The sequence below is a fragment of the Echeneis naucrates genome, chromosome 5, assembly GCF_900963305.1.
Source record: "Echeneis naucrates chromosome 5, fEcheNa1.1, whole genome shotgun sequence".
Classification (NCBI taxonomy): domain Eukaryota; kingdom Metazoa; phylum Chordata; class Actinopteri; order Carangiformes; family Echeneidae; genus Echeneis; species Echeneis naucrates.
The window spans coordinates 25,549,156-25,575,761 of record NC_042515.1 but is presented as its reverse complement, the minus strand read 5'-3'; the positions used below and the strand labels follow the sequence as shown (position 1 = coordinate 25,575,761).

Here is a 26,606-nt window from a genome sequence, read left to right as displayed (position 1 = left end):
TTTGCATAACTCTTCATAAAAACTGTTGTTTCTACATTTAAATTAGAAACAATTCCAAAAATAGACTCTTTGGGTTAATGTCAGAGTCTGAAAAAAAACATTGTTAGGATATACAGTCTATTATTTTGTACATTTCTGCACACAGCACGGGCATGCTGACAAACCAAGCTGCTGTTGGTGTTGTTGCTGTCCTCCTCAGGCATGGGGAGGTACACAGCCAGGGCCACACAGTTGGCAAAGATGGCTAGAAGGATAATGACTTCAAAAGGTCTGCAAGTGACTTATAGGAATTCTAAATGACAATTACTTATACTTGTTATCATATTACACACAGGATATGACAAACACGTCTCATGCATGCACACCGAACACACACCGAACATAAAAAAGCTTAATGATAAATGAAAGTAAAAGCAATTCCAACAACAGTTGTGAAACACATTTTTTTAAATGCCTGGGGACCTTTCACTGCTGCAGGATACTTCCATTCCACAATACTGATGCAGGCCTTGCGGAAAGGATTCCTTAGTGTCAAGAAGAGGAGGGAGCGTGTAGGCCTCGGGTTACCTCCTGTAGCCATCAGCTTCTTCAGCTTTTCCTTTTGTTTTCTCTTCAGAGTTTCCTCATCCATGATGTAGGAAGACAATGGGGAGCTACTGCTGTCTGCCATTGTGGCTTCACGGTTACCTCCACGAGTATTATTTTTAGAAAGGTTCTGTCTAAGATGTTTCAAGATATGGAAGTCCTAGCCCTCATTCCACTAATTTATAACCCTTCAGAACTTGCCTAAATCATTTCTCTCACTGATAGTTTGACTGAGTTCCCTCTTCCTCCCTGTCCCTAACTGTGGAACAGCAGCTGTCCCCTCTGCTTGTAAGGGATTTGTTTACTGAGCAGCTGTTGGGACAAGAGAATATATATAGACAATGACCAAGGCTCTCATTGCAGAGGAGGACAGAATGTATTTTCAGATATAATGTTGGGTTGTTTTTTTCTCCAACGTTATAATATTCACCTCAGTCTTTCAGACCACATAGCGATTTTTAGAGTTTGAACTTCCTTCTAACAACCTTCAGTGACCTTTTCGATATTCCTGTCAAGATATGTTGCTTTTGAATGCTTCAAGGAGCACAAAAGACAGGTCATCAAGCTCCATAACTTTGGGCTGACGGCACTCAACTCCTTTAGAGCCCAATGAAAATTCTAGTATTTTGATGAACAGTTTGCAAGGATAAATGAGGGTTTGTCTATATGCAGTTTTTGTGTGAACGACCTGTTCAGTGTGTAAAGGTTTTGGTAAAGAATATTTTAAGAATATTCTCAATAATAATGTGGATAAAAAATAAACTATGTGAAGATATACAAGAGTAATGATGTCCTGGACAGATGTATGTTATATAACATGTATATTGTCATTTGAGCTCTCTCTTACTGTTAAAGGGTCTGGTTCAGAAATACATACAAGCTTACTGAAGCCAATCTCAGCCAGTAGTTTCAGCAAGGGCGGAGTACACCCTGGACAGGTTGCCATTCCTTTGCCAACATACACAGACATATAAAGACGAATGACTGCTCACACTCACGCCTACGGGCAATTTAGAGTCACCAAATTGCCCATACCGTCACATACAGCAATTGCTATTACTCCACTTTTGTTGGCTCAAGTGTACAAGGAAGCTTCCTGTGTGTTTACTGGAGACTTGAACATGGTGTTGGAACAACTTGCTGAAAACATGAACAGGTATGTGGCTCATGAACCATTTGTTTTGTCTGAGGTGTTAACAATCTAGTGCAGCATCTTTGAATACTGACTCTTTAAATGTTATATCTGCCCAATGAGTTGAATTGAAAAGTTGACATCTCATATCAAGTTCATAAGAAATAATATATTTTTTTATTCTAGTTGTTAACGGACCCTGTTCTTGTTAAAAATTTAACATGCAATTTTAGTCATCATAGTGTGATACCTAGGTGGGTTGACAAAGCAATTGAGAATAGAAAGAGTTCATAGAGAGAGCTCTCTGATTTCTTTGCCTGAGATCACAAACAGACACACTAGTTGAGAAACTCTGAAACTCTCTTTTGAAACTTAAAAGGAGCCTAAATTGAGATTTTGTGCATTTTATTGCTCAGGTTTGATGTCAAATAGATCTCATAGTTGTCTAGGAGAAGTAAATGAAATATTTTTGAGATCTGTTTCCAAATTTTCTTTTCCTCTGGGAGCCCACCAATGGGTGGTTGTAACTATCAGGCTGGAATCTAGCTTTTTGTGCGCTGACTCCTCACTAGGTGGCCCAATGCTGGATTACTGGAGTCAGGAAAGCAGGGGCCAAGGTGTATTGCTAACAAAATAATCTCCTTATTCCAAAGAACCCAAATGACCTTAACTGAAAAAAATGTTCTTAGGAGACTAGACTGAAAGGCAGCCAGAGCAAAAGATCAACTGCTAAAGCAACTGCTGGTCTACAATGTTCTCTCAGGGCTCAAAGTAAGCCAGCTGAGCGAGAAAGAGAGGGAGAGATGGAGGAGAGGGGAAGAAGAAGGACAGAGAAAAAGAAAGAAATGGAGGCTAAGGCAATGCCAGCCAGAGTCACTATATGACCAGGTCATGCTTGTCTACGGTACTTAAGGCCAAGTACAACAACAGGGGTTTTGGAATTTAGAAGTATAAATTTCTGGGTCATCACGCCTTTACATCTTGAGAACATTCTTGAAGGGTTAGGGTTAGGGTTAGTTGATTAGCTTCATATACAGGATGAAAAGATTTTGTCCTAGAACTGAACCCTGTGGAACTCCATGATGAACTATTGAAGAACCATTGTTAACATCAACAAACTGGAATCTATTTGATAAGTATGATTTCAGCTTTTTAGCGTGGTTCCTTTAATTCTAATCACACTTTTCATCCTCTTTAATAAAATCTTGTGGTCAATCTTGTGAAATGCAGCAGTAAGATCCAACAAGACGAGTATTGGGACCATTCTGTTGTCCAAACCCATTAGAAGATTATCGGTAACTTCTACCAGTGCTGTGTTACCAGAATCAGAATCAGAAATACTTTATTGATCCATGGAGAGGAATTCTGCTGTTTAGTAGCTGATCTTATTATAGTTAAATAGTTGTAAAGTCAGGCAGCTTTGGGAATTAATGATTTTCTGTGTCTTTCTGTCCTTTGTAGATGGATTAACCATCCAGTGCTATGGGTTCTCTGATCCGATAAGGTGTTATGAAGTGGATGTGTTACACCCCTGTAGAGGGGAATAATAAATGAAAAACACAGACACGATGCCGCTTCGGTCACGTCCAATGTTATAATGAACTTTTCCACAAATACAGGGCTACACATTTATCATCAAGCATTTTCTTTACATGTCAAACATTGCACATAAACGGCACAACTTCATTTCTGAAACAGTGGCGAAGCTTCCTACAGCGCAGCTAGCAAAGAAGTTATACGGCGACGTTAGCATTAAAGTAAACAGAAATTATTAGCTCTCAAAATAGTTATAAATCACAATAACTCACTTCCTACTTACAACTTCAGACATAATAAACATTTAAAACATGGCACAAAACCGATTATGTTCACTTTTCTTACCTGTAGAGGGGAATAATAAATGAAAAACACAGACACGATGCCGCTTCGGTCACGTCCAATGTTATAATGAACGAGCGAAACATCGTTTCCCCTCTACCGTCTCAGCTCAGACATAAGCAATCGAAAACCGAACACAGAGGTGATTAGTTTTCAAGAAATAACTAAGAAGAAGTGGCAGTTTAGGAAACAACATTAAACATTAATAAGAGAGCTTTCCCAAAATAACAAAGAATTAGTGAACACAGATATCCCTTTTATCTTATCAAATCTTGCTTGTTAGTCTAGAAGACCTGAGTAGCAGATAACATCACTCGATCAGTAGATCACAATGAATTTCACCTTAATACACTTTTTTAACGTTCAGGATGACTTATGATGTTATGTTTTTAACCATGTACTTTTCATGAATTAAAGCATTCTTTTTCTTACTGTTTTTAAAGCATTTTAGCATTTTTAACAGCACTTTTTATACACGTTTTTTTTTATAACCATTACAGATGGTCTAAGTATTTTTACATCCTAAAGGTCCTGCATCCTCATATGAAGACATTGCATTTTGGGTCCTCTGTGCCTCTGTGCCATACTTAATTTTGCTTAACTTAAAGTGTTCATGAATGAGGTTTACAGGTGTTTCATCTTGTGCAAAAGCACCTAAAATGCATGGGGGAGAGAGGGGTGAAGCTCTTTGAAATGAACAACGGGAACTCTTCCTGCCTGGCTCAGACTCGCTTCATTTTTTTCTTTTTTTTTCAGTTTTTTTCTGTTCAAGCTGCATGTGATCAGCTACATGAGCATTGAGCAGGAGGGGGAGAGGCAGGGGCTACACACAGCTCAGAGAGAGAACAGTCACTAGCACACCCAAACAGAAACACTGGAAATAGGTGAGAATTGAAAATGAGTGGCAGGAAAAGAAGCAAGATTTTGATGCATTTCAGTTTAATTGATCAAGCAAAGGCAGAATGGGTGACCAAGGCTTCAGTCTACCCACACCTTGCACATGTGATGGCACAGAGACTGTGTATTGTGGCCTTATCCATCCCCTTTGAGTGAATCTTCTTTACAGTGTAAACATGTGCTACTCATTGTCAGATCGTTACAAATCTTTCTTAATTAATAGGTTTATTTCCTCTTACAATCTTGATTTTCTGTTTTTAACCAAGACATGGCTTGACGAAAACACAGCTAATGCAATCCTAATTGAGTCTAATTCACCTCATTTCAATTTTGTGTCTGAAACACGAGAAAACCAGAGGGGTGGGGGTGTTTGTGGCAAAGCATGTTTTCTCTGAATATGACACAAATTGTCATTTGGGGTTTTTCCATAATTTGATTATGTGTCATTCAAAATGGAGCTAAAACAATCTTCCATACTTTATATCACCCTTTACAAACCACCACAGAATTGTTTTATTGACGATTTTACCAAACTACTCTCAGTTGTATGCACTGATTTTGACTGTTTGGTCATTACAAGTGACTTGAATGTGCATGTGGATGTAGCCAACAGGCACGCTAAAGAACTCACTGTAGTCCTTGAAATGTTTGGTCTAACTAAGCATGTGACTAAACCCACCCACAGCAGAGGGCACATTCTGGATGTGCTCATTACCAAGGTGTTTTTATCTCAAATGTGAACATTGCTGATGTTGCTTTATCTGATCATTTTTGTTTTCTTCGACTTGTCTGTTACATCCAAACAGGTAGCTAAGTCTGCAGTTGTTCAAGGAAGACTTATAAATGACAGCGCAGGGACACAGTTTATGGAAATGATTAGGTTTGAAAATACCCCGCATTTTAATGTTAATGACCTGTTGAGATTTTTTACAGCAAGTGTTTTAAATGTGTTGGATACCATTGCTCCTGTTAAGGTTAGAATGGTGAAAAAGTAGGCAAATGGTGCCATGGAGTACAGAAGGCTTGGTCAGCACGCAGAAAAAGGAGTGCCAGTGGAAATGGCTATGTGTCTTTAACCAGACTTTGCATAGAACGAGGGGGAGTTATTTTTCAAAAATCATCACAACTGCAGTCACAACTCTCATGTCCTGTTTTCTACAGTAAACAGATTAACAAACCCTCCAGTTTCGCTACCAGGCCTAATATCTACATCTAAGTGTATTGAGTTTGCAATATACTTTAACGACAAAGTTCAAGGAATTAAAAATGTGACACAAATAACTCCAAAACACAAATAACTACTCTACGTCCAACTAGACACCAAGAGGTGACACATTTCACACCTGTCACTGACAAAACTATTTGAGTCCATCAACATGCTGCCTTGATGAGTTACTCACTCGATTTCTAAAGCCTGTGCTGAGCAGTTTGTTACAACACAACTTACCCAACTAGTCAACATCTCACTTAAGACTCGAACATTTCCAAAGGCCTTAAAAACTGCTATCATCAAGCCTCTCCTAAAGAAGAGCAGTCTTGATGCCACAGTACTGATCAACTATCGGCCCATATCAAACCTACCATTCTTAGACAAGGTCCTGGAAAAAGTTGTATACCAACAACTTACTGACTTTCTCCTGTCTAATAGAGTTTTTGATACTTTCCAATCAGGCTTTAGGCTCCACCACAGCACTGACACTGATCTGATCAAGGTGACTAATGATATCCACCTGAACACAGACACAGTCAAAGTCTCAGTTTTAGTTCTGCTGGACCTGAGTGCTGCCTTTGACACTGTTAACCATGTGATCTTATTACAGAGGTTAGAAAACTGGGTGGGAATCTCTGGTACTGCTCTAAACTGGTTTAAATCCTATCTCGAGGACAAGATGTACTTTGTACTTTGTTGAAATTGGCAACCGTGTCTCATACCAAATGGCTATGACCTGTGAAGTTCCCCAGGGATCAATTCTGGGACCCCTATTGTTTAATCTGTACATGCTTCCATTAGGCCAGTTAATACGCAGTTATAACGTGTCCTACCACAACTATGCAGATGACACTCTTAATTGTATGTTTAATGATTCTATCTGCCTTCTTGTATTTTTTTCCCCTGTATCTGTAAAGCACTTTGAATTACCCTGGGTGCGAATTGTGCTCTAGAAACTTACTACAAAAAGATGAAACAACAAAAAGTAAGTACTTAAAAAATTAAGTACTGTTCCAAACAGTCCTTTATTGGTCATGAAATGTTAGGTTGACTTTTAAGTATAAAACTGGGCAACAAGTACACAATTTATAAAAATGTATTTTAAAGTATCTTCATTAAGAAATACAAAGACCACTGAAAATGTATTTATTTATCTATTACATCTAACAGTGTGTCATGAATAATTTAACCTGGCTCTTGGAGACTTACGCAGCAGACTTAAGCAGTCAATTACTTATCATTAAAAAGCCAGAAACCCATCATTCTGATATCGGGAGCAGTCCAATAGGGCAATGCGCACTGAGATCTGATAGTGGCCAAAACTGCAAAAATAAGACTGACACACAGTATACCATGAATACTTTAACTTGAATGTTGAAAACTTACCAAACAGACTTCATGGAGACTTGAATGAGGAGGTTACTCACTTCAAAATACCCGAAACCTATCTTTCTGACACTGTGACTCAAGGCATACCTCGAGCAACTTTTTTAGGTGATGCTGAAATTTTAGCTGTGCCAATAAGAGGAGTTTCCATTCTGCAGAAAGGAGTCTGTCTATCTGTTGAGCTGCAAAACACAACATGACATAGACTGAAATCAAATGTTACAGTTTTCAATGTATTACTTAATTTATTCAACAAACTTCATTAATTGATTTGTTTTGAATATGATTACATACCTTCAAACGTTGCTCTGCCATGTTCCACTCATGAAGCTTCTCCTTGACAAACTCATCCATCTTTCAAAAATGAAAACATACATTTTTAGTGCCACACTCACAGAAATGCCAGAATTCCAACACAACTTGCCATGAATGTTTAATTAAAAGTTCTATCATCTTTCGTGTACTCATTCTGTTAAGAAATTCAATATAAAGTCAATGTGTTATTCAATATGCTTACAACTGCGTATGGAAAAACATAATTGTCATTCACATCATTTTAAATTGCCGTGTGCCTCTCCTTCCTCGTTTCTGACATCGTTGCTTTTCAAAGTTCACCCTAGTTTCAGAAAATAAATCTTTCATGGGCCCTTTTTCCAACCAAGAGTGTGTTGGGTCAATCCCAGCAAGATAGTGCCATCTGAGTCCCATGAGGGCCTCCCATGTGTATGTGATTGTTTGGGGGAACTGATAACTCCTGGTAATGTTTGCAAAAAACAACACAAATAAAAGGTAAATTCTCTCCATTTCAGCAGAAACTCTTTTAAAACAACCACGTTACCCACCCTCCTCCTCCTGTTCTAGGAAAATAAAACAATGAGGATACTGGTCACCATAAATGCTCCCTGGTAGACCTCTGCCTGCACCACAACTACTGGCAAGTCAACAAGCAACAAATCAATACTGCAGTCATAAGGGTGGTGAGGAGGAAGTGATTAAATCATGGTAACAAGCAGGTACCTCAGAAAGGTCAGGGTCTTGGTGAGCCAATGATGGATGCGGAACAAAACATGACTGGTAATAGCCCTGGCCCAATGACAGAACTTGACCCTTAACCCAGTCAAAATTTGGATTATATCTGGTTAAGCAGGGGTGCCTGAGGATGGCCAAATGGGATATGGCGGGAAAAACATGAATACTAATACTCTTATGATTATCTATTATCTATGATTATCAGGAAACGTGTCTTTTACTAATTAAGTACGGTAGGTAATCTGGCCCAGAGGGTTGCCATCAACTGCTTCCAGCTTGAGGGGACATTTTAACCTGAGCTGGCTCAAGCCCAGACTCTTTATGAGAGAGGTTCATGAGGTTGGCATCAGAGTCGGAGTCTATGAAAGTTGGCACCACCATGTAAGCAGTGTTCAAGTGAAAATTATCTTTAACTGCATAGTGAGCAGGGTTATGAAAAACAGTGTTCTTGCTCACCTTTAGAGCAGTCTTGAGTGCATACTTGGAGGCCTTGGAGGCCTTGATATGGCGGTCTGTGAACTGGTGTCCCAGAAGACCGCAGTAGAAGCAGTGCCTGTCCCTCTGCTGGTGAAGACACTCCTTGTGGGGGAGACAGGTGTTACCCAGCTGCATGGGTTCTTCCATGGTCTCGGATGGTGGAGTGAAGGATGTGGAAAGCGGGCGAAGTCAATTAGGCTGGTCAGATGAAGCACCTCTCCCGCTCTGGTGAGGTGACGTGTGCACCGGAAGCACATGACGGGGTGTGGCGACTCTCTTCAGCAAAAGCACAGGCTTCAGCGCATCCAGACAGGTGTAAGATGATAAAAGTGATATCATGATGTTGCAGTCACATGAGGTGGCGGAGTGGCAGTGGACACAATCGGTGGAAGATCAGGACCAAAATTCAATGCAGCCGCAGCGGGGGCTGCATTGTCGAGCTTATGTAATATGGTTATATAATATGAACCTACAAGCCCAGACTTTGTATCATTGAGTCTTGTCGTGTGGCCAGGTCATGGTAGCAAGCTGTTGCTCCTGCTGAGCTAGCTTCTGACCCTGAGCTCTAAGGGCATTATGAACCGGCTCCATTCTGGCCAGTTCGTTCTGTCACAAACTCCCCAGAGCACAGAACAGGTGGACACAAATGCGCCAAAAAAGTCAAAACAATAAGTAGAAGACATCTGTGGTGCCAGGAAAAAGAACTACACTCCACACACACACACACACACACACACAGTGCTGCATAATCACCGTGGTTGAAGTTCAAGATAAGGGTGAGGACCATCAACACAACTGTCATGAACTCCCCAGAGCACAAACAGTGGACACAAATGCACAACACAGAGGGTTCTGATGTAAGGGCAGGTTTAATTCCAGACAGAGTCAGTACACAGGCAGGTAGTCAGACAGGCAGAGGTATCCAAAAAATCAAGAGGCAAAAAGGCAGGTCGAAAAGGCAAACAAAGTCGTACACAAACAGGCTATGACTATGACTGTGATTATAACAAGAGCTGGGAAGAGGACCGTGAAGTACAATGAACATAATTTACATATAAATCCTACAATGTGATTTCCTGATTTTTTTTCAAATTTTTTCTCTCATAGGTGAAGTGTACCTTTGACGAAAATTACAGACATCTCTCATCTTTCTAAATAGGAGAACTTGCACAATCAGTGGCTTACTAAATACTTGTTTGCCCCACTGTAGAATGGTGTTGCAGTAATCCAGTCTTGAAGTGTTAAAGTGTGGATGAGGGTTTCTGCAGCAGGTAAGGAGAGTGATGGACGGAGACGGGCAATGTTTCTGAGGAGTAAAAAGGCAGTCCTTGCGATGTGGTTGATGTGGTGTTCAAAGGAAAGGTTATTATCGAAGATGATGCTGAGGATGAGTGGGGAAGGGAGCAGAGTGGAGTTGTTGATGGTGAGGTGGAAATTGTTGGCAGTGTTAAGGAGGGATTTGGTTTCGTGGAGATGTACAGCAGGACGTCATCAGTATAGCAGTGGAAGTGGAGACCATGATGGCGGATGGTAGATATTTGGTTCCGATGGGGGCCACTGATCAACACAGGAGGTTAGAATGTGGTTGTAGAATTTGACGAGGCCAGAGGGGTTGTCAGATGGGGGGGGGGGAGGCGGACATTCTGCTGGCAAGGGCTGCTGAGAAGGTGGAGGAAGGGATTGGTTTGAGGTTTCTGAAAGTTCATTTCAATTTCTCTACAGGGATGTGGATGGGAATGTTGTCCATGGTTATTGCCAGGTGGTCTGAGATGCTGAGGTTGAGGCTGGAGAGCTGATGCAGTGTGAGACCAGTGGAGCAGACAAGATCAAGGATGTGTCGATGGGTGTGTGTGGGGAAGTTGACGTGTTGGGTAAGGTTGAGAGGCAATGCAGCAGCGAACAGCAACAAGCTTTTTTTTCGATAAATGTGAAATAATCTTGGGTTTTGTGCCAGGTTTCGATGAGGCAGAGGAAATCCAGTTTGCTGCCCGTGATGAATTCATTCAGAATGAGACTTTTGTTGTTGAGTGAGTGAGTGTTGAACAAGGCCAGTTTTAGTTGGTGGTGTTGCATGCTGCATTGTGAGGTTCTGGTAATGGGATGGAGATGGGACAAGTTCGCATTTTGTTTCTGGTGGTGATGTCGGAAGGAGGGTGGAATTCGATCTGACCAGAAGGAAGGTATAGGAAGTGCCTCAAGGGGAGTGGGGGTGATGTGGATGAGGGTTCCGGAGGAGGGCAGTGGGGGACGCTCTTTCCAGGTGGCTTCGTGGTAGGCGAGGAAGAGGAAGTGGGCAGGACTGGTGTAGACAGCGCTAGTCAACTGAGTGTTGGATGTTAGTAGCAAGTATGAAATTCCTGTTTGTTTGGGTGTAATCCATCACAGGAGAAAAATTTTGATCTTTTCCAGAAGAGGTTAAAATTGTCAGTGAAGTGTGTGCTGGATATGCTACAGAGTGATTGGAGTTAAAACTCAGAAGGCAGCTGAAGCAATCAGCACTCAGTGTCAGCGTTGGAAGCGGGCCACAAATGAAAATGATTTTCTCAATGATGCAATGGATGGAGGGAGGAAGTGAATGGAGAAGACCAGGGAGTTTTGCTGTGATGTCGGTGACAGTTGCTCCGGAGAAAGAATGTGTTATGGCATTAAAGAAAGGAATGCCTCTGATGATCAAGGTGGCGGGGGCGCCCACCAGGAGGGCCATCTTCACAGCCTTCTGGTTGACACTGATCAAATCAAATCAAATCAGATTTATTTGTATAGCGCCAAATCATAACAAAGTCACATCAAGGAACTTTACATATAGAGCAGGTCTAGACCAAACTCTTTATAAATTTATTTAAAGAGACCCAACAGATCCCCCGATGAGCAAGCACTTGGCAACAGTGGCAAGAAAAAACTTCTTTTAAGAGGCAGAAACCTCGAGCCGAACCAGGCTCGGGGGGGCGGCCATCTGCCTCAACCGGTTGGGTTGAGAGTGGGAGAGAGAGTGAGAGAGAGAGAGTGAGAGAGAGAGAGTGAGACAGGCATTGGGGGGGTGTAGACAGGAACATGTTGCTGCATGAAGTTCATGGAGTTGAGCTGTAGTGCAGAATTCATGAAATATGGGACCAGCAGGTGTTGCAGGAACATGGGATGGCGATGAGTCACCACCTGCAGGATGAGGACAGGGAGAGAGAGGAGAGGAACTGGGAGAGACAGAGACTTTGGCAAAACATGGTTAGTAAATGCAGTATAATTGCTTAGAACTGGGTGAAACTGTGTTTTTTAAGAAGGATGGTTCTTATCAGCGCATGCAAGGAGGGAGGTAGAGAGAAAGAGGGAGAGGGGGAGAGAGGGTGACAGGGAGAGAGGGAGAGAGAGAGAGAGAGAGAGAGAGAGAGAGAGAAGCTCAGTCGTTCCCCCAGCAGCCTAGGCCTATAGCAGCATAGCTAAAGAGTAGAGGACTTTCACTTTTTAACTATAAGCTCTGTCATACAGGAAAGTTTTAAACCTGCAGTCTGTATATCTGAGTGACTTCATTTGGCTTCATTGATAGGTACAGCTGAGTATCGTCTGCGTAGCAGTGGAAGTTGATGCTGTGTTTCCTGATAATGTTGCCTAGAGGAAGCAGATAAAGCGTAAAGAGGATTGGTCCAAGTACCGAACCCTGTGGCACTCCATGACTGACTACAGTACATGAGGAGGAGCTGTTGTTTACATGAACAAACTGATGTCTGTCTGATAAGTAGGATTTGAACCACCTTAGTGCAGTTCCTTTAATTCCAATTTCATGTTCCAGTCTCTGTAGCAAAATATTATGATCTATGGTGTCAAATGCAGCACTAAGATCCATTGTCTGAGGCCATTCGAATGTCATTGGAGACTTTAACCAGCGCTGTTTCTGTGCTATGATGGGCTCTAAATCCTGACTGAAACTCTTCAAACAAACCCAACTTAACTAACCCATCCAGATGCTCGTTTAGTTGTTTTGCTACAGCTTTCTCAATGATTTTAGAAATAAATGGAAGGTTCGATATGGGTCTATAATTTGCCAAAACATCTGGATCAAGATTAGGCTTTTTAAGCTGGGGTTTGATGACCGCAGTCTTAAGTGCCTGAGGTACATAACCCAGAAATAAAGTCAGATGAATCAAATATAAAATGAACGGCTCAATTAAATAAAAGATCTCTTTAAAGAGGCTAGTTGGTACGGGGTCTAAGAGACAGGTTGATGGTCTGGATGATGAAACTATAGAAGCTAGCTCTGAGAGATTCAGAGGTGAGAATGATTCCAGATGTAGAAGAGGCGTCGCAGCTGATTCAGGAGTTGTTGTATTCAGTAGGAGATTTTTATCTAACGTGGGCAAGAGTTGATAAATTCTGTCTCTGATCGTGAGAATTTTATCTGTAAAAAAGTCCATAAAATCATCACTGCTTAGAGCTAAGGGGATCACTGGTTCAACTGAGCTATGGCTCTCTGTCAGCCTGGCTACAGTGCTGAAGAGAAACCTGGGGTTGTTCTTGTTTTCTTGTATGAGTGCTGAGTAATATGAACTTGCAGAGAGCTTTTTTAGCTCTTTCCAGGCTCTGTGAGACTCTTCTGACTTCTGACCCAATTGAGTCTAGTAGGGAAAGAAATCCAGAACTAAAGCTGTCGCTTTCTACATCAACATGTATATTGAAATCTCCCAGAATAATGATTTTATCTGTACTGAGTACTAATTCTGATATAAACTCTGATAGGAATTCTGAGTACGGACCAGGTGGACGGTATACTGTAACTAACAGAACTGGTTTTCCACCTTTCCAGTCTGAGTGGGAAAGACTAAGTGAGGCTTTCAAAAGACCTGCAGCCAGATTTTGGTCTGGGGTTGATTAATAGGCTTGACTGCCTAGAATGTTCCTGCCTGCACCCCCCCCCCCCTCCAATGCCTGTTTCTCTCTCTCTCTCTCTCTCTCTCTCTCTCTCCCACTCTCAACCCAACCAGTCGAGGCAGATGGCCGCCCCCCCTGAGCCTGGTTCTGCTCGAGGTTTCTGCCTCTTAAAGAAAGTTTTTCCTTGCCACTGTTGCCAAGTGCTTGCTCATCGGGGGATCTGTTGGGTCTCTTTAAATAAATTTATAAAGAGTTTGGTCTAGACCTGCTCTATATGCAAAGTGCCTTGATGTAACTTTGTTATGATTTGGCGCGATACAAATAAATCTGATTTGATTTGATTTGATTTGAACTCCATGAACTTCATGCAGCAACATGTTCCTGCCTACAACCCCCCCCCCCCCCCCCCCCCCCCCCCCCCAATGCCTGTCTCACTCTCTCTCTCTCCCACTCTCAACCCAACCGGTCGAGGCAGATGGCCACCCCCCCTCAGCCTGGTTCTGCTCGAGGTTTCTGCCTCTTAAAGGAAGTTTTTCCTGCTCATCGGGGGATCTGTTGGGTCTCTCTAAATAAATTTATAAAGAGTTTGGTCTAGACCTGCTCTATATGTAAAGTGCCTTGATGTAACTTTGTTATGATTTGGCGCTATACAAATAAATCTGATTTGATTTGATTTGATTTGACTGAAATATTGCAGCCACCCCACCTCCTCGACCTGTGGTACGAGGGATATGAAAGTTAACATGAGTTGGGGGTGTAGCTTCATTAATGCTAACATACTCATCCTGCTGCAGCCACGTTTCAGTTATACAAAATAAATCAATATGGTGATCAGCTATGAGATCGTTAACTAGTAGAGATTTTGATGATAATGATCAAATGTTCAACAGTCCACATTTGATCACAGTGTTATTTGAGACTGAATTTGTGGCTGTTTCAATTTCAGTTAGGTTTTTGTTTTTAGCTCCTCTTCTGTTTAATTTGTGTTTATTAACTTTTCTCGATTTAGGTGGTCGGGGGACAGACACAGTTTCTATAGACCTAAACATAGACAGAGACTCTATTCTATTCTCGGCAGGCAACAGCTCTGACTGAGGCGCAGAGGAGCGTGTTAAACTGCGGCTCTGCCTCCTGGTCTCGACCCGGGATTGTCAGAGTTTTCGATTTCTAATAAAATCGGCCATATTCCTAGAAATGAGAGCGGCCCCGTCCACGGTGGGATGGACACCATCTCCCCTAATTCGACCAGGTCTCCCCCAGAAAGACTTCCAGTTATCTATGTAGCCCACGTTGTTCTCGGGACACCGCCTCGACAGCCAGCGGTTAAATGACGACATGCGGCTGTACATGTCCTCACTGGTCCAATTGGGAAGGGGGCCAGAGAAAACTACAGTGTCCGACATCGTTTTAGCAAAAGTACACACCGATTCCACATTAATTTTTGTGACTTCCGACTGGCGAAGTCGGGTGTCGTTACTGCAGACGTGAATAACAATATTAGCATATTTATGTTTACCCTTAGCCAGCAGTTTCAGATAAAACTGGATGTTGCCTGCTCTGGCCCCCGGGATACACTTCACTATGGCCGCCGGTGTCGCTAACTTCACGTTCCTCAGAATAGAATCACCAATCACTAGAGTCGGCTTTTCAGCGGGTGTGTCGCTGAGAGGGGAAAACCTGTTGGAAACGTGAACTGGTTGGTGGTGCAGCTGCCTACGACTATGCCTCTTGTCTCGGACAGTCACCCAGCCGCCCAGACTAGATCCCGGCTGCTCGGGAGCCACTGGGGGGGAGGAAACTATCTTAACTGCCGTATGAGCTCGTCTAGGTTGGCATAATCCCGGCTCCGCACCGGCTACAGGTGGGGGCTAGCTACACTAGCATCGTTTGGGCTAGCCAAAGTGCGGAGCCGGGATTCTAACTCATTAATTTTCGCCTCCATTTCTACCATCATCCTACATCTATGATAAGAGGTGCTATCATAAAAGGAGGCAGCAGAATAACTACACATGAGGCACAGAGAACAGGAGAGGAGAGGAGGAGGAGAAGGAGGAACAGAGAGTGGAGACAGAGAGCTAGAGGACATTGCTAATCGGGTAGTTTGATTAGTGGAGGAGCAGAACCGGTTATAACCTTTGGAGAAAGGGGAGATATTGACTTCTAAACCTAGTGTTGGTGTGAAAATAATTTTCTGTCAGATTAATCGAGTGAATTAGGAAATAATAGTAGAAGAACAGTGGAAACAACACATGAGATGACAGAGCACAGCAGAGAGCACAACCGCCAGTGACTGGAAATGACGGAACACGCTTACCGATGTCGGTCCGTTCGTTCAAAATTCCAATCTTTCACAAACACTGAGGGGAGTTCCGCCCGATCTACAGGCTGGTGGGCTGCGGAGGCTCTGGTGGATGAGGACGAGGGCCTGGGGGCTCTGCCTGGTGGCCGGATTGGAGCCTTGGGAGTTCCAGCAGTTGTTGGGGAGGAGGCCGCTCCATCGCCGCTGAGTGTGGCCTAGTTCGGGCTGGTGGTGGCAGATCTGGGAGGATGTGCAAGAGCCTTGAAGCGGTTTGAAAGGGCCAGGCGGACTGTGGGCACATCTTTGGGGGCCTTCATTCTGCTTGGACCAGGACCTCAGACCAGCATGGTGGATTGCTCAGTGTGGAGCTAGGCCAGGGGCTGACCGGGTCCTAGGGGACGATGTCCTGGAGTGTGGCTTGGAGGGAGGCTATGTGGATGGACTGTTCATGGGCTACATCAATGCATGTCATCAGGAGTTGGGATTTAGATTTGAGCTTGGTGGTGAGTCAGTGGATCTCCTCTTTGAGGTGGGTGATGAGTTTAAGCTGTTGATTGGGCTCTGGGTTCTCTCCGCCAGATAGCGAACCGGCCGCGTAAAAGGAGATCTAGGAATGATCCACAATAATGGGGAACAGAGGCGGTTAGAGGCCAGAGGGATAAGTGCCGGGCCGGGGGTCAACTACAGCACCTGGGATAACATTGACGTGCCGGATAACGAAGACAGATTATATCTGCAGTTCTTGTGGTGGGAAGGTGGAAGCACAGATTAAGAGCCCAAAGAGTACAGCATGAGGGTCCACCTCTTTGGAGTGGTGCCAATTATGGCATGAAATATCTCACTAACCAGAAGGAGAGTCAATACCCTTTAGCAGCAGACTTCATCAGAAAGAACTTTTATGTGGACAATGGCATCGTAGGCCTCAAGTCTGTATACAGCCATCAAGCTGGTGAAAGAAGCTCAAGCTGAGTGTGCTAAAGGACAATTACGTCTCAACAAATTCATCTCTAATAATTGAGTGGTTCTGGAATCAGTCTGCGAGAGTGAAAGGACGAGAAGTTGAAGGACATAGATAACAGCCACGATGATCTCCCAGTACAGACATTAGACTTGTAGTACAATGGAATGTAGAAAGGAACACTTTCGGGTTCTTGGCCCCATTCCTTCTGTTAGGAAAGCAAGTACTCCAGGAGATGTGCTAGAAAGGCTCTGGCTGGGTGAAACTACTTCCAGATGAGTTGAAGCCAAGGTGGAAGAGCTGAGTCAGTCCTTAAGAACCTGGAAAAGATTGAAATTCCAAGATGCTACTCTCCTGAGAACTTTGGAAAGATCCTGAGAATGGAGTTGCATCACTTCTCAGATGCCAGCAGTCAAGGCTATGGTCAATGCACTTACGTAAGACTTGTGAGTGAAGACAAAGTACATTGCTCCCTGAAAATGGGCAAAGCAAAGCAAAAGTAGTCGGGATACCAAGACTTGAGTTAAGTGCTGCAGTGATATCTGCTGCTATGAGCAGTATGCTGAAGGAGGAGTTAGAGCTCAATGTTGACAAAGAATACTTTTGTACAGACTCACAAGTAGTCCTGGGCTATGTCAGCAACGGAGCTTGGAGGTTTCGTGTTTTCGTAGCAAACCGAATCCAGTCAATCCGTGAAGCACCCACAACAGTGGCATTATGTTGGCACAAGTGAGAACCCTGCCACCACCTCACACCTCCAGAGGACTCAGAGTATCAGAACTAATTTACTCAAACTGGTTCCAAGGACCCAAGTTCCTATGGGAAAGAGAGCTAGATATGAAGCAAGGAGTGTCAGAGCTGTTGGTGGGAGCCCGGGGGTCAGGGCCACACAGGTGCTAAACACACTGGCTGAAAAGCAGGACAGTTTTCTGTGACTGTCACAATGCTGTTTCTTTTGTGGCATGTGAACGTTGTGGCATGTATTCATAGACTGGCTGAGAGATCTAAGAAGACAGACCCGCTAAAAGTAGAAGAGACAAGGCAAGCTTCACTTACTCTCATGAAGTTTGTGCAGCAAGAAGATTTTAAAGAGCTGCTAATCCTGAGCCAGGAATTAAGAAAGCTCTCACACAATCACCCACTCTACAGGGCCGCAAGGAACAAAAGTGACATGGTCTGCGCTTCACATGTGTCTGTTCCAGAGCAGTAAACATAGAGATGCTGTAAGACATGGCGATGGATGCATTCATCAAGGCCTAAAGATGTTTCATAGCCATCCGAGGAGCAGTGAGACAAATAAGGCCAGATCATGGATCCAACTTTGTTGATGCACAGAATGAAGAGCTCTTGAAGAACTGGATGAAGGCAGCATTCCTAGTGGAAAGACTGTGACTTCTGCATGAATGTTCCAGATGCAAGTCATGTTGGAGGTGTCCAGGAGAGGCAGATATGTACAGTGAGGATTGTGTTTAGTTCAGTCCTTGCACAGACCACTGGAAGACTGGATGATGCCTCCAGTGAGAGGCCATGTCCATCGTACACAGCCGCCCTCTCACTGTAGACAGTAGACATACCACTGACACCTAACCATCTGCTCACAATGAAATCCTCCATCCCACTTTCCCACCAGGAAAATGTGTTAAAGGGGACTTGCCAGGAAAAGATGGAGGCAGGTGCAGTATCTGTCAGAGCGGTTTTGGTGTAGATGGAGGAAAGAGTTTCTTGCTGGGATCACCCTCAGGCAGAAGTGTTACACCCCAAGATGGAACGTGTAAGTCGACAACATCGTCATCGACCAAGAAGATTCTCCTTGCAATAAGTGGAAGCTTGCAAGGTTGATGATGGTGGGAGTGTAAATGATAAATAAATATATTTTGAGTTTATTTCTGTTTATTAGTAACCCCTCTCTTCCCCAAGACAAATATTTACTGAGATTTTCATTTCCTTATCTTTAGTTTTCATGATGTTCAATGAAGATGTTTAATTTCCAGAAGAATAAATGCACTTTATTAACATTAGTATTAGCATGAACTCAATGATTGGCCAGGAAATAGTTACAAGTATGTCGTCCACTGTGCCAAACACAGCTGTCAGGTCTAGGAGAGCACATGAGGAGAGCACATTACAAATTCTTAAAAATTTGGGTTACAAGGTGGGATGATATCAGGAGGACAGGCACATAGTTTCAATTTAGTGACAACATCTTTGAGGCAGGAAAGACAAATTGGCTCCAACTGGTAAAAAACAGCAGAGGACAACAGATGGTAACAGATGGGTCAGAAAAAGCTTAAAATATTGGCTTGTATTGCGTACATTTTATTCGCTCAAAAGTGTAAAAACTTTTCACAGGTCCCTGGGGATGTTTCATAAAATATGTAGTGGGGAGGATGAAGAACTGAGTTCATTGTATTATAAAGAGCACAAAGTTTATGGCTATTGTTTCAAAGAATATTAATGAAGTGTTCAAATTTTTCTCTTTTATGGCTGTGCTTGTGAAGTTACGTTGGTAATTGGACCCAAAAGCAACAGAGGCTAATTGGTAATAGTGAAAAGACATTTAGTGAAATGATGATAAAGGAATAGGGAGGGAGGTAACCATCCAGGTGGCCGGGTGGGGTGGAGGGTGCTGGCATCTGCTGGACGATACACATGACGAGGCAGGGTGGAGGTGAGGGAAGGGGATGGCACAGGTGAACACAGTGATCCAGAAGCTAGTGAAGCAACTGGAGGGGGAGGCGTGTGCAGTGGAGCTCTGAGTTGGTAGGCAGGTAGGCTCATAGACTGGTGACTGGAGGTTCCAGAGGGCTTGAGGCTGAGCAGCTTGGTAGTTAGGTGCTGGAGCACTGAATAATACCAGGATCTAGGTAGTGGAGACAATCTTGGACAGGTCCTCCGCAACTCACAGTTTAAGAGTAGTTCTTGATTGGAGATGCGTTGTCTGCAACTAAAAATAACTGAAATACCACCTGCTCGACCTGACAGCCTGGGGGCGTTGAAATATAAATAGTCAAGTGGTAATTGTTCAGAGAATGAGCTTAGCTCAATAGTATTGAGCCAGGGGACTCAAAGGTAACAGTGATTCTGCTCTCTGCGTGGGTCAAATTGATCACCGGCGGGGACTCCATGATTCAATATCCATGCTGACAATGGGTACCAAGCAGTTACCAGCAGGGACCACAGAGTGCAGGTGAATTGTCTGTGAAGTAGAAAATACCTGGAATGGGCAGTGGGGGGAGGACTGGACAGCATGCTGAATGTTTGCTGTTAGCATTTGGGTGCCCTGATTATTTGGGTGAATCCCATCCCTTCTAAAGAGTAATGACAGGTCCAAGAACAAGTTAAAATTGTCAATGTATCTCAAGGCACAGAATCTACATGCGGATTGGAGCCAGGTGTGCCGGCTGAAGACGCAGCACACAGCTTCTTAACACACTGAAAAGGAAGTAAAAATTGTTTTTAGATGTCTCCAACTCTTGGTGAGAGGTGTCATTTGTCCTGACAGGGAGTACAATCCTTTCAATGGAAGGCAGAAGTGTGGGCAGGAGATCCAGGACTTTCTCTAGAATGATGGGGACTGTGACACCAGGAAAGCAGTGAGTGACTATGTTTAGAAAACTGATATTACTCATAATGGAATCACCAATAATAAGTGTAGTGGGATTGACTAGCGGACGAGGAGATGCAGGTCTGTTATTACCTTGGCAGGGTGATGGTTGTCCAGGTGTTTCTGGTTGGCTTGAGTGCCTGGCTGGCCTGCGGGAGCAGACATGCAGGGGTGCGAGGACTCAGGAAGGCTCCAACATTCATCGAGGCCAGCCATGAAAGGGTGGTTGCAGAGGCCGAGACAGCTTGAGCCACCAGTGATGCAGGGGATCAGGCCACGGGACACACAGAACTGGAGGATCACAAAAAGGAAATATGCTTTACAGAGGCCACCAAGACAACGCATTCAATTAGACCGTCTTCTTCATAAAGTTATAGCTTAAGCTGGGTGACATCCCCCTACCATTGTATGACGGTATGTATATTATTGCCTCTTGCCAAGTCTCAATCTGGGAGGGATGTTCTTTACTGTGGATTGACTAAAAAAGAAGTAGTGTAACAATGGCTTAAATTTGTTTGTTTTTTTTATTAATTAATAGGGGAGAAATTAAAACATTTGTGCTCATTATATACAGGTGCAGATTAAAGGATGAACTAAATGAAACAGGGGAACTTGGATATGTAAATGGTATAAGATGATATGACAATGATAATTAAGCAGCTGGTTACTAACTTGGGCGAATGAACAGAAGGTTGTATGTCAAATACAAAGATTTTTCTGAGGAAGGAGAGGGATTGCAGCTAAAATTTGGGTCAGCATTGTTTAATAGCCATGTCTCGCACCACTCAGAACAACCAGCTAACAGAGCAGGTAAGTGCAGCCTTACTTTGAGTTGACGATTTACCTGGCCACAAAAAGGGCAGAGGAGATGTCCGACGAAAGCAGCCATGTCAAGGTCCTTTGGCTTGTCCCTCTTCAGTGGCAATGTTGTCTTTCGTGCAATTGGCTTGGTTATTAAGTTAATGTCCAAATTATTCTTCTCTTTCTTGATGAAAACAGATTGGAGCCGCGTGAAGTACAAGCAGTCCTGGTTACCACGGCAACTTGAGATGCTGGAGGCTGAGTGCAGTGCAGCCAAATTTGTTCCGGTCGCATGCTGCCTCGGCTTCAAGTTGGAACTTAGCCCTTGTAGTTTAGCGGCTAAGTTCTCACTCCTGTTTCTTTTTGCTGTTGTTGCTCCAACAGGTCTCCTGGGGAAGTTCTCCTCTTCAGAGCTTCCCCAGAACTCTTCTATCCAACTTTTTTTCAAACTTCTGCCCATGATAAAATTTTGTATTGACTATTTATTGGGGGCCGACCCACGGGTGTGATGTGTTTGTCGCCGCAAATTTGGTGCAATCAAATTTCTCCCTCTAGCTTTAGGGCCTAGCAAGGGCGGTGTTTGGATTTGAGGCTATGCCTTTCATTCATCCAAGTTTGAAGTTATATATAAAACATAGAGAAATGTATCACTTTGATAAGTACAGTTTTCTCTGCTTGTTGTTGTTACTTCAGTGGATATGGTTCTATCTTATTCACTGTAAAACACAATTAAATGGTTATTAGTTAATCACGACATCACAGAACACACAAACAAATGAACCAAGAAAAGAACGTTTTCATGCATGTCTTGACTGGCTGTGGAAAATCAGAACTGCATGACTATGGACTGTGTATGAAGTTTCTTTTTCTTTTTACAGAACAGTTATAACCAACAGCCAAGCACACAGATGGTTACAGTGGTTTGTCATTCAGCACTTTGCTACATAATTGGAATAGTTTATTGCCCGGTTTAAATTCTATCTCTGCCAAATTATCTAGTAGAAAAATGGTTTGAACAGCTGTTAAGTCCTCTTCTCTCAGGGGAATCAGTTTGGCATGTTTGCAGTCTCCTATTTCATCAGAATAGTAATTTTTTATATCAGTCCTTCTGTCCTAGTTGGCCTGGATGGCAATTTACAGCCATTGCCTGATAATGTTATCAGGCCAACCCGCGAGAAGGGTCAGAGAAGGGTATCTCTCTGGGGATTAGGCAGGTTTTTTCGATTTGTGGCGTGAATTGCAATTTATTGTTTGGGAAACCAGGGTCTTTCGAAGCCAGAGTCAGATAAGAGTCCAGGATGGCATTTAGCGAATCCCTGTTGGAGGCAACAGTCTCTTTGAAACCTGAGGGGTGTGGGAGATGGGACTCTCCACCCCCCTTTCCGGACCTCACAACACCACTAACCAGTTCACGTTTCCAACAGGTTCTCCCCACTCAGCGACACACCCGCTGAAAAGCTGACTCTACTGATTGGCGATTCTATTTTGGGCAATTTTAAATTAGCGACACCAGTGGGCATAGTTACGTGTATCCTGGGGGCCGCTACCTGAATATGCTGTGGCTAAATTTAAAGAGAACATCATTTGCAGCAATGCCATGTCTAAATTCAAATGAAGATTTCTGCCATACACGGGTTGACGACCTTGTGATTAGCACTATGGCCACACTATGTTCAAATCTTGATGATGCTGCCCCTCTCAAAAAGAAAGTAATAAAACAGAGGAGGCTGATTCTATGGTATAACTCTCAAATTTGTGCCTTAAAGCAGACTTCACAGAAATTAGAAAGAAAACTCAGAGGAGTTCAGCTCACCTCAGCTCTAAGCAGTGATGATTTTATGGGCTTTTTTACAGATAAAATTACAATCAGAGAAAGAATTCATCAGCTCTTACCTACATTAGACAATAATCTTCTTCTGAATACAGCAACTGCCGAATCAACTGCGACACCTATTTTACATCTGGTATCATTCTCATCTCTGAATCACTCAGAGCTTCTATAGTCTCCTAAGACATCCATCTCTTCATCCTGCTGGAGTGGTGGTAAGTCAACGCATGGCAATTAAAACATCCTTGTCTGGGATCTCAGGAAAACACACACCATGGAAGAGAAATAGGTTCACTTCAGTTTTTACTCTTCTCAGAGCCTTAAAAGTGTGTTATGACCTTGCCTTACATTACTGGTTGCACGCAAAATAATATTGTGTGTGCTGAAGTGCTTCTATTGTTTCGCAGAAAGGTAATGGCATGTTAAACTTGATATAACACTCACCAATTGTGCAAACATAAAAAAGGGAGAAAAAAAAAAAGAAGAAACATGGGAACTAATCAGGATGGTGATGTAAATTTACCTGTATAAATCCTCTAGTGTGTGACCCGTTTAAAGACATGGAAAAAGAGATACAAGTTCAGTGGAGTATTGCAAGTTGAAGACTGTTGAAAACTGATAGGAGGAATAGTAAAAAGATGTAGAAGAAAAGGAAGAAAAGAGGGATTGGCATTATGTTATGTTATATTGTTATGTTATATGTTATGTGGTTGGAACAGGTGGAAAAAAGAACAAAAACAAAAGACGTGCACCAGTGTGAACACAACAGACGCGAACACATACACAAATACTAATGGCTTTAAATAGACCTGTCTGAGTGGCAGCTGCCTGTGAATGTCTATCATGAGCTGTGTGAGCCTTTAAAGGCATTTTTAGATATTTTTAGACTGAAGCTGTGATGGACAACATTTTCTGTTATGTAAATTTTTAACTCCATCATATGTATGTAAAATATAATAAACTGAAACTGAAACTCACTTTTGACATCTAGCAGAAGACAAACTGGGTTATGGGCTTAGGATTAGGATTAGGGTTTTTAGCTGTCTGAACATATTGTAGTTTATTAGTTTACTCTTGTCTGAATGAAGTTCTGAAGTATCTGCCTGGTTTATGCATTGACCTATCAACTATCTGAACTGTGTCGCTGTCTCTTCCTCGTTCTTCGTAATTTGCTTAACTTACTACTTTCTTCCTCTAGACTCTTTGGTTCTCTCATTCATTCCACTCCTCCCCCCACGTTTCCTGTCTCCTCATCTTCAGTGGAGTCAGATTTTGTTTGGGATCTTCCGTCAGATGGTAGTCTGTTGTACTCCTTTACTTTTACCATGGCTGACAAAAGTAATTTGCTTATGAAAAGGAAAGAGAAAGAAGACAAGGAAGCAACTGAAGTGACCAAGGATGTTCAGGAAGTAAAGAAGGAAGGAGAGAAGACAAAAAACAATGGAGAAGTGCCGGCAAACAAGGCAGCAGCCACTGGTGGTGCCGTAGCTAATGATCAGAATGGAGATTTTCAGGTGCAGCCAATTGAACTACCTCCCTTTGAGATCATCACAGGGTAAGTCACAGTGCATATTCAGAGGAAGTTAAGTTACCTGACTAAATGGGGCATGTCCACTTTGTATAAAATATCTAATAATATAACCAAATCTCAAATCTAACTTCACATATAACTTGATCAAAATCTACAGTAAACTATTGCTCTGAGGCAATTCTAAATAAAAACCATGCTAAGCAAAGCGTTTTTTTTTTTTTTTTCTGGGTGTTTTACTTGTGGTTCCATAGTGCTAATTTTAAATGAACAAGCATCATTTATATTGTTTAATTGATCTGTATGCTTTTCTGAAGTGAACTGTGTTTAGAGGTTCACGCTTTTCCATTGTATCTTATGAACCTAGGTACAGTTCTGTAATACCCAAGCTTCCAACTTTGTAAATATTTATGTATGTCATGCTGTCATGGATATATATAATAGCATGACATACATACATACACTGAAGTATGTATGTAATTTTAGTCAATTTTATGTATTACTATTATTATTATTATTATAGTATTTCAGCTTCTATGTAGTAAATTTATATTTGCATTTACAAATATTTTACACATTTTACAATATTAGCCAATCATTTAGTTTATTTCAGCTGAGCTTGTAACTAAAGTAAATCCCTCTCTGTCTTACTTCCTTCCTGTCTGTCTTAACTATATTTCTCACTATAATTGCTGTTTTACTTGTGTGCAGTAATTTGTGTTGATTATAGTCTTCTTTCTCTAAGGGTATTTATCTTGGTGGAGATTGAGTCCTGTTTCTTGGTAAGAGTGATATCCTCCAGCTCAGTCTCTGAGACATTAAGTTAGGGTGGTGCCACAGCCATGGTGCACCATGGTGGAGTGAACTCAATTAGTTTATACCATCAGATTTCAAATCAAATCAGATTTATTTGTATAGCGCCAAATGTTTTTTTTTTTTTTTTAATGGATGGTTTTTATCAGCGCATGCAAGGAGGGAGGGAGAGAGAAAGAGGGAGAGGGGGAGAGAGGGTGACAGGGAGAGACAGAGAGAGAGAGACAGAGAGAGAGAGAGAGAGAGAGAGAGAAGCTCAGTCCTTCCCCCAGCGGCCTAGGCCTATAGCAGCATACCTAAAGAGTAGAGGACTTTTTAACTGTACGCTCTGTCATACAGGAAAGTTTTAAGCCTGGTCTTGAAAGTTACTAAAGAGTCCGCCCCCCGGACCGATGCTGGAAGTTGGTTCCATAGAAGAGGAGCCTGATAACTGAACGATCTGCCTCCAGATTTACTCTTGGAGACTCTAGGAACCACAAGTAAACCTCCATCTAGAGAGCGGAGTGGCTTGCTAGGACAGTAAGGAACTATGAGCTCTCTGAGATACGATGGAGCTTGGCCATTAAGAGCTTTATACGTTAAAAGAAGGATTTTGAATTCTACTCTATATTTTACTGGCAGGCAATGAAGAGCAGCTAACACGGGAGAGATGTGATCTCTTTTCCTAGTTCCTGTTAATATTCGTGCAGCAGCGTTCTAAATTAACTGAAGGCCTTTTAGAGATTTGTTTGGACATCCAGATAGTAATGAGTTACAGTAGTCCAGCGTAGAAGTTACAAATGCATGGACTAGTTTTTCTGCATCATCCTGAGAAAGGATGTTTCTGATTTTCCTAATGTTTCTCAGGTGGAAGAAAGCTGCCCGACTAACTTGTTTTATGTGAAGGACAAAGGACATGTCCTGGTCAAAAATTACTCCAAGGTTTCTTACAGTGGAGCTGGAAGCCAAAGTGATGCCATCCAGACTGATGAGATGATTAGATAGTATTTTTCTGAGGTGCTTAGGACCGAGTACAATAACTTCTGTTTTGTCAGAGTTGAGAAGTAAAACATTTCCAGTCATCCAGACTTTTATGTCTTCAAGACATGCCTGCAGTCTGACTATCTGAGTGACTTCATTTGGCTTCATTGACAGGTACAGCTGAGTATCGTCTGCGTAGCAGTGGAAATTGATGCTGTGTTTCCTGATAATGTTGCCTAGAGGAAGCAGATAAAGCGTAAAGAGGATTGGTCCAAGTACCGAACCCTGCGGGACTCCATGACTGACTACAGTACATGAGGAGGAGCTGTTGTTAACATGAACAAACTGATGTCTATCTGATAAG

At 42.6% G+C, this 26,606-nt stretch overlaps 2 protein-coding genes across 5 annotated transcripts in view; one reads left to right on the top strand and one right to left on the bottom strand.

Annotated features, from left to right (window-relative positions):
* The window catches only part of LOC115043222 (dihydropyridine-sensitive L-type skeletal muscle calcium channel subunit alpha-1-like), an 87,631-nt gene extending 86,961 nt beyond the window's left edge, over positions 1–670 (bottom strand). The window contains exons 1-2 of the mRNA XM_029501494.1: positions 483–670; positions 165–270 (exon numbers count right to left, since the gene is read on the bottom strand). Coding sequence (XP_029357354.1) covers positions 165–270; positions 483–670 — 294 coding nt within the window. The remainder of the gene's footprint in view (positions 1–164; positions 271–482) is intronic.
* Positions 671–1,637: 967 nt separating this feature from the next.
* The window catches only part of apobec2a (apolipoprotein B mRNA editing enzyme, catalytic polypeptide-like 2a), a 37,952-nt gene continuing 12,983 nt past the window's right edge, over positions 1,638–26,606 (top strand). For 3 of the 4 annotated variants that reach the window (XM_029503099.1, XM_029503100.1, XM_029503101.1), the window contains exons 1-2: positions 1,638–1,741; positions 24,299–24,496. In XM_029503099.1, coding sequence (XP_029358959.1) covers positions 1,707–1,741; positions 24,299–24,496 — 233 coding nt within the window. In that variant the 5' untranslated portion in view covers positions 1,638–1,706. Of the gene's footprint in view, positions 1,742–23,571; positions 24,497–26,606 lie in introns of those variants that run through there. The other variant, XM_029503102.1, reaches the window with a different exon arrangement.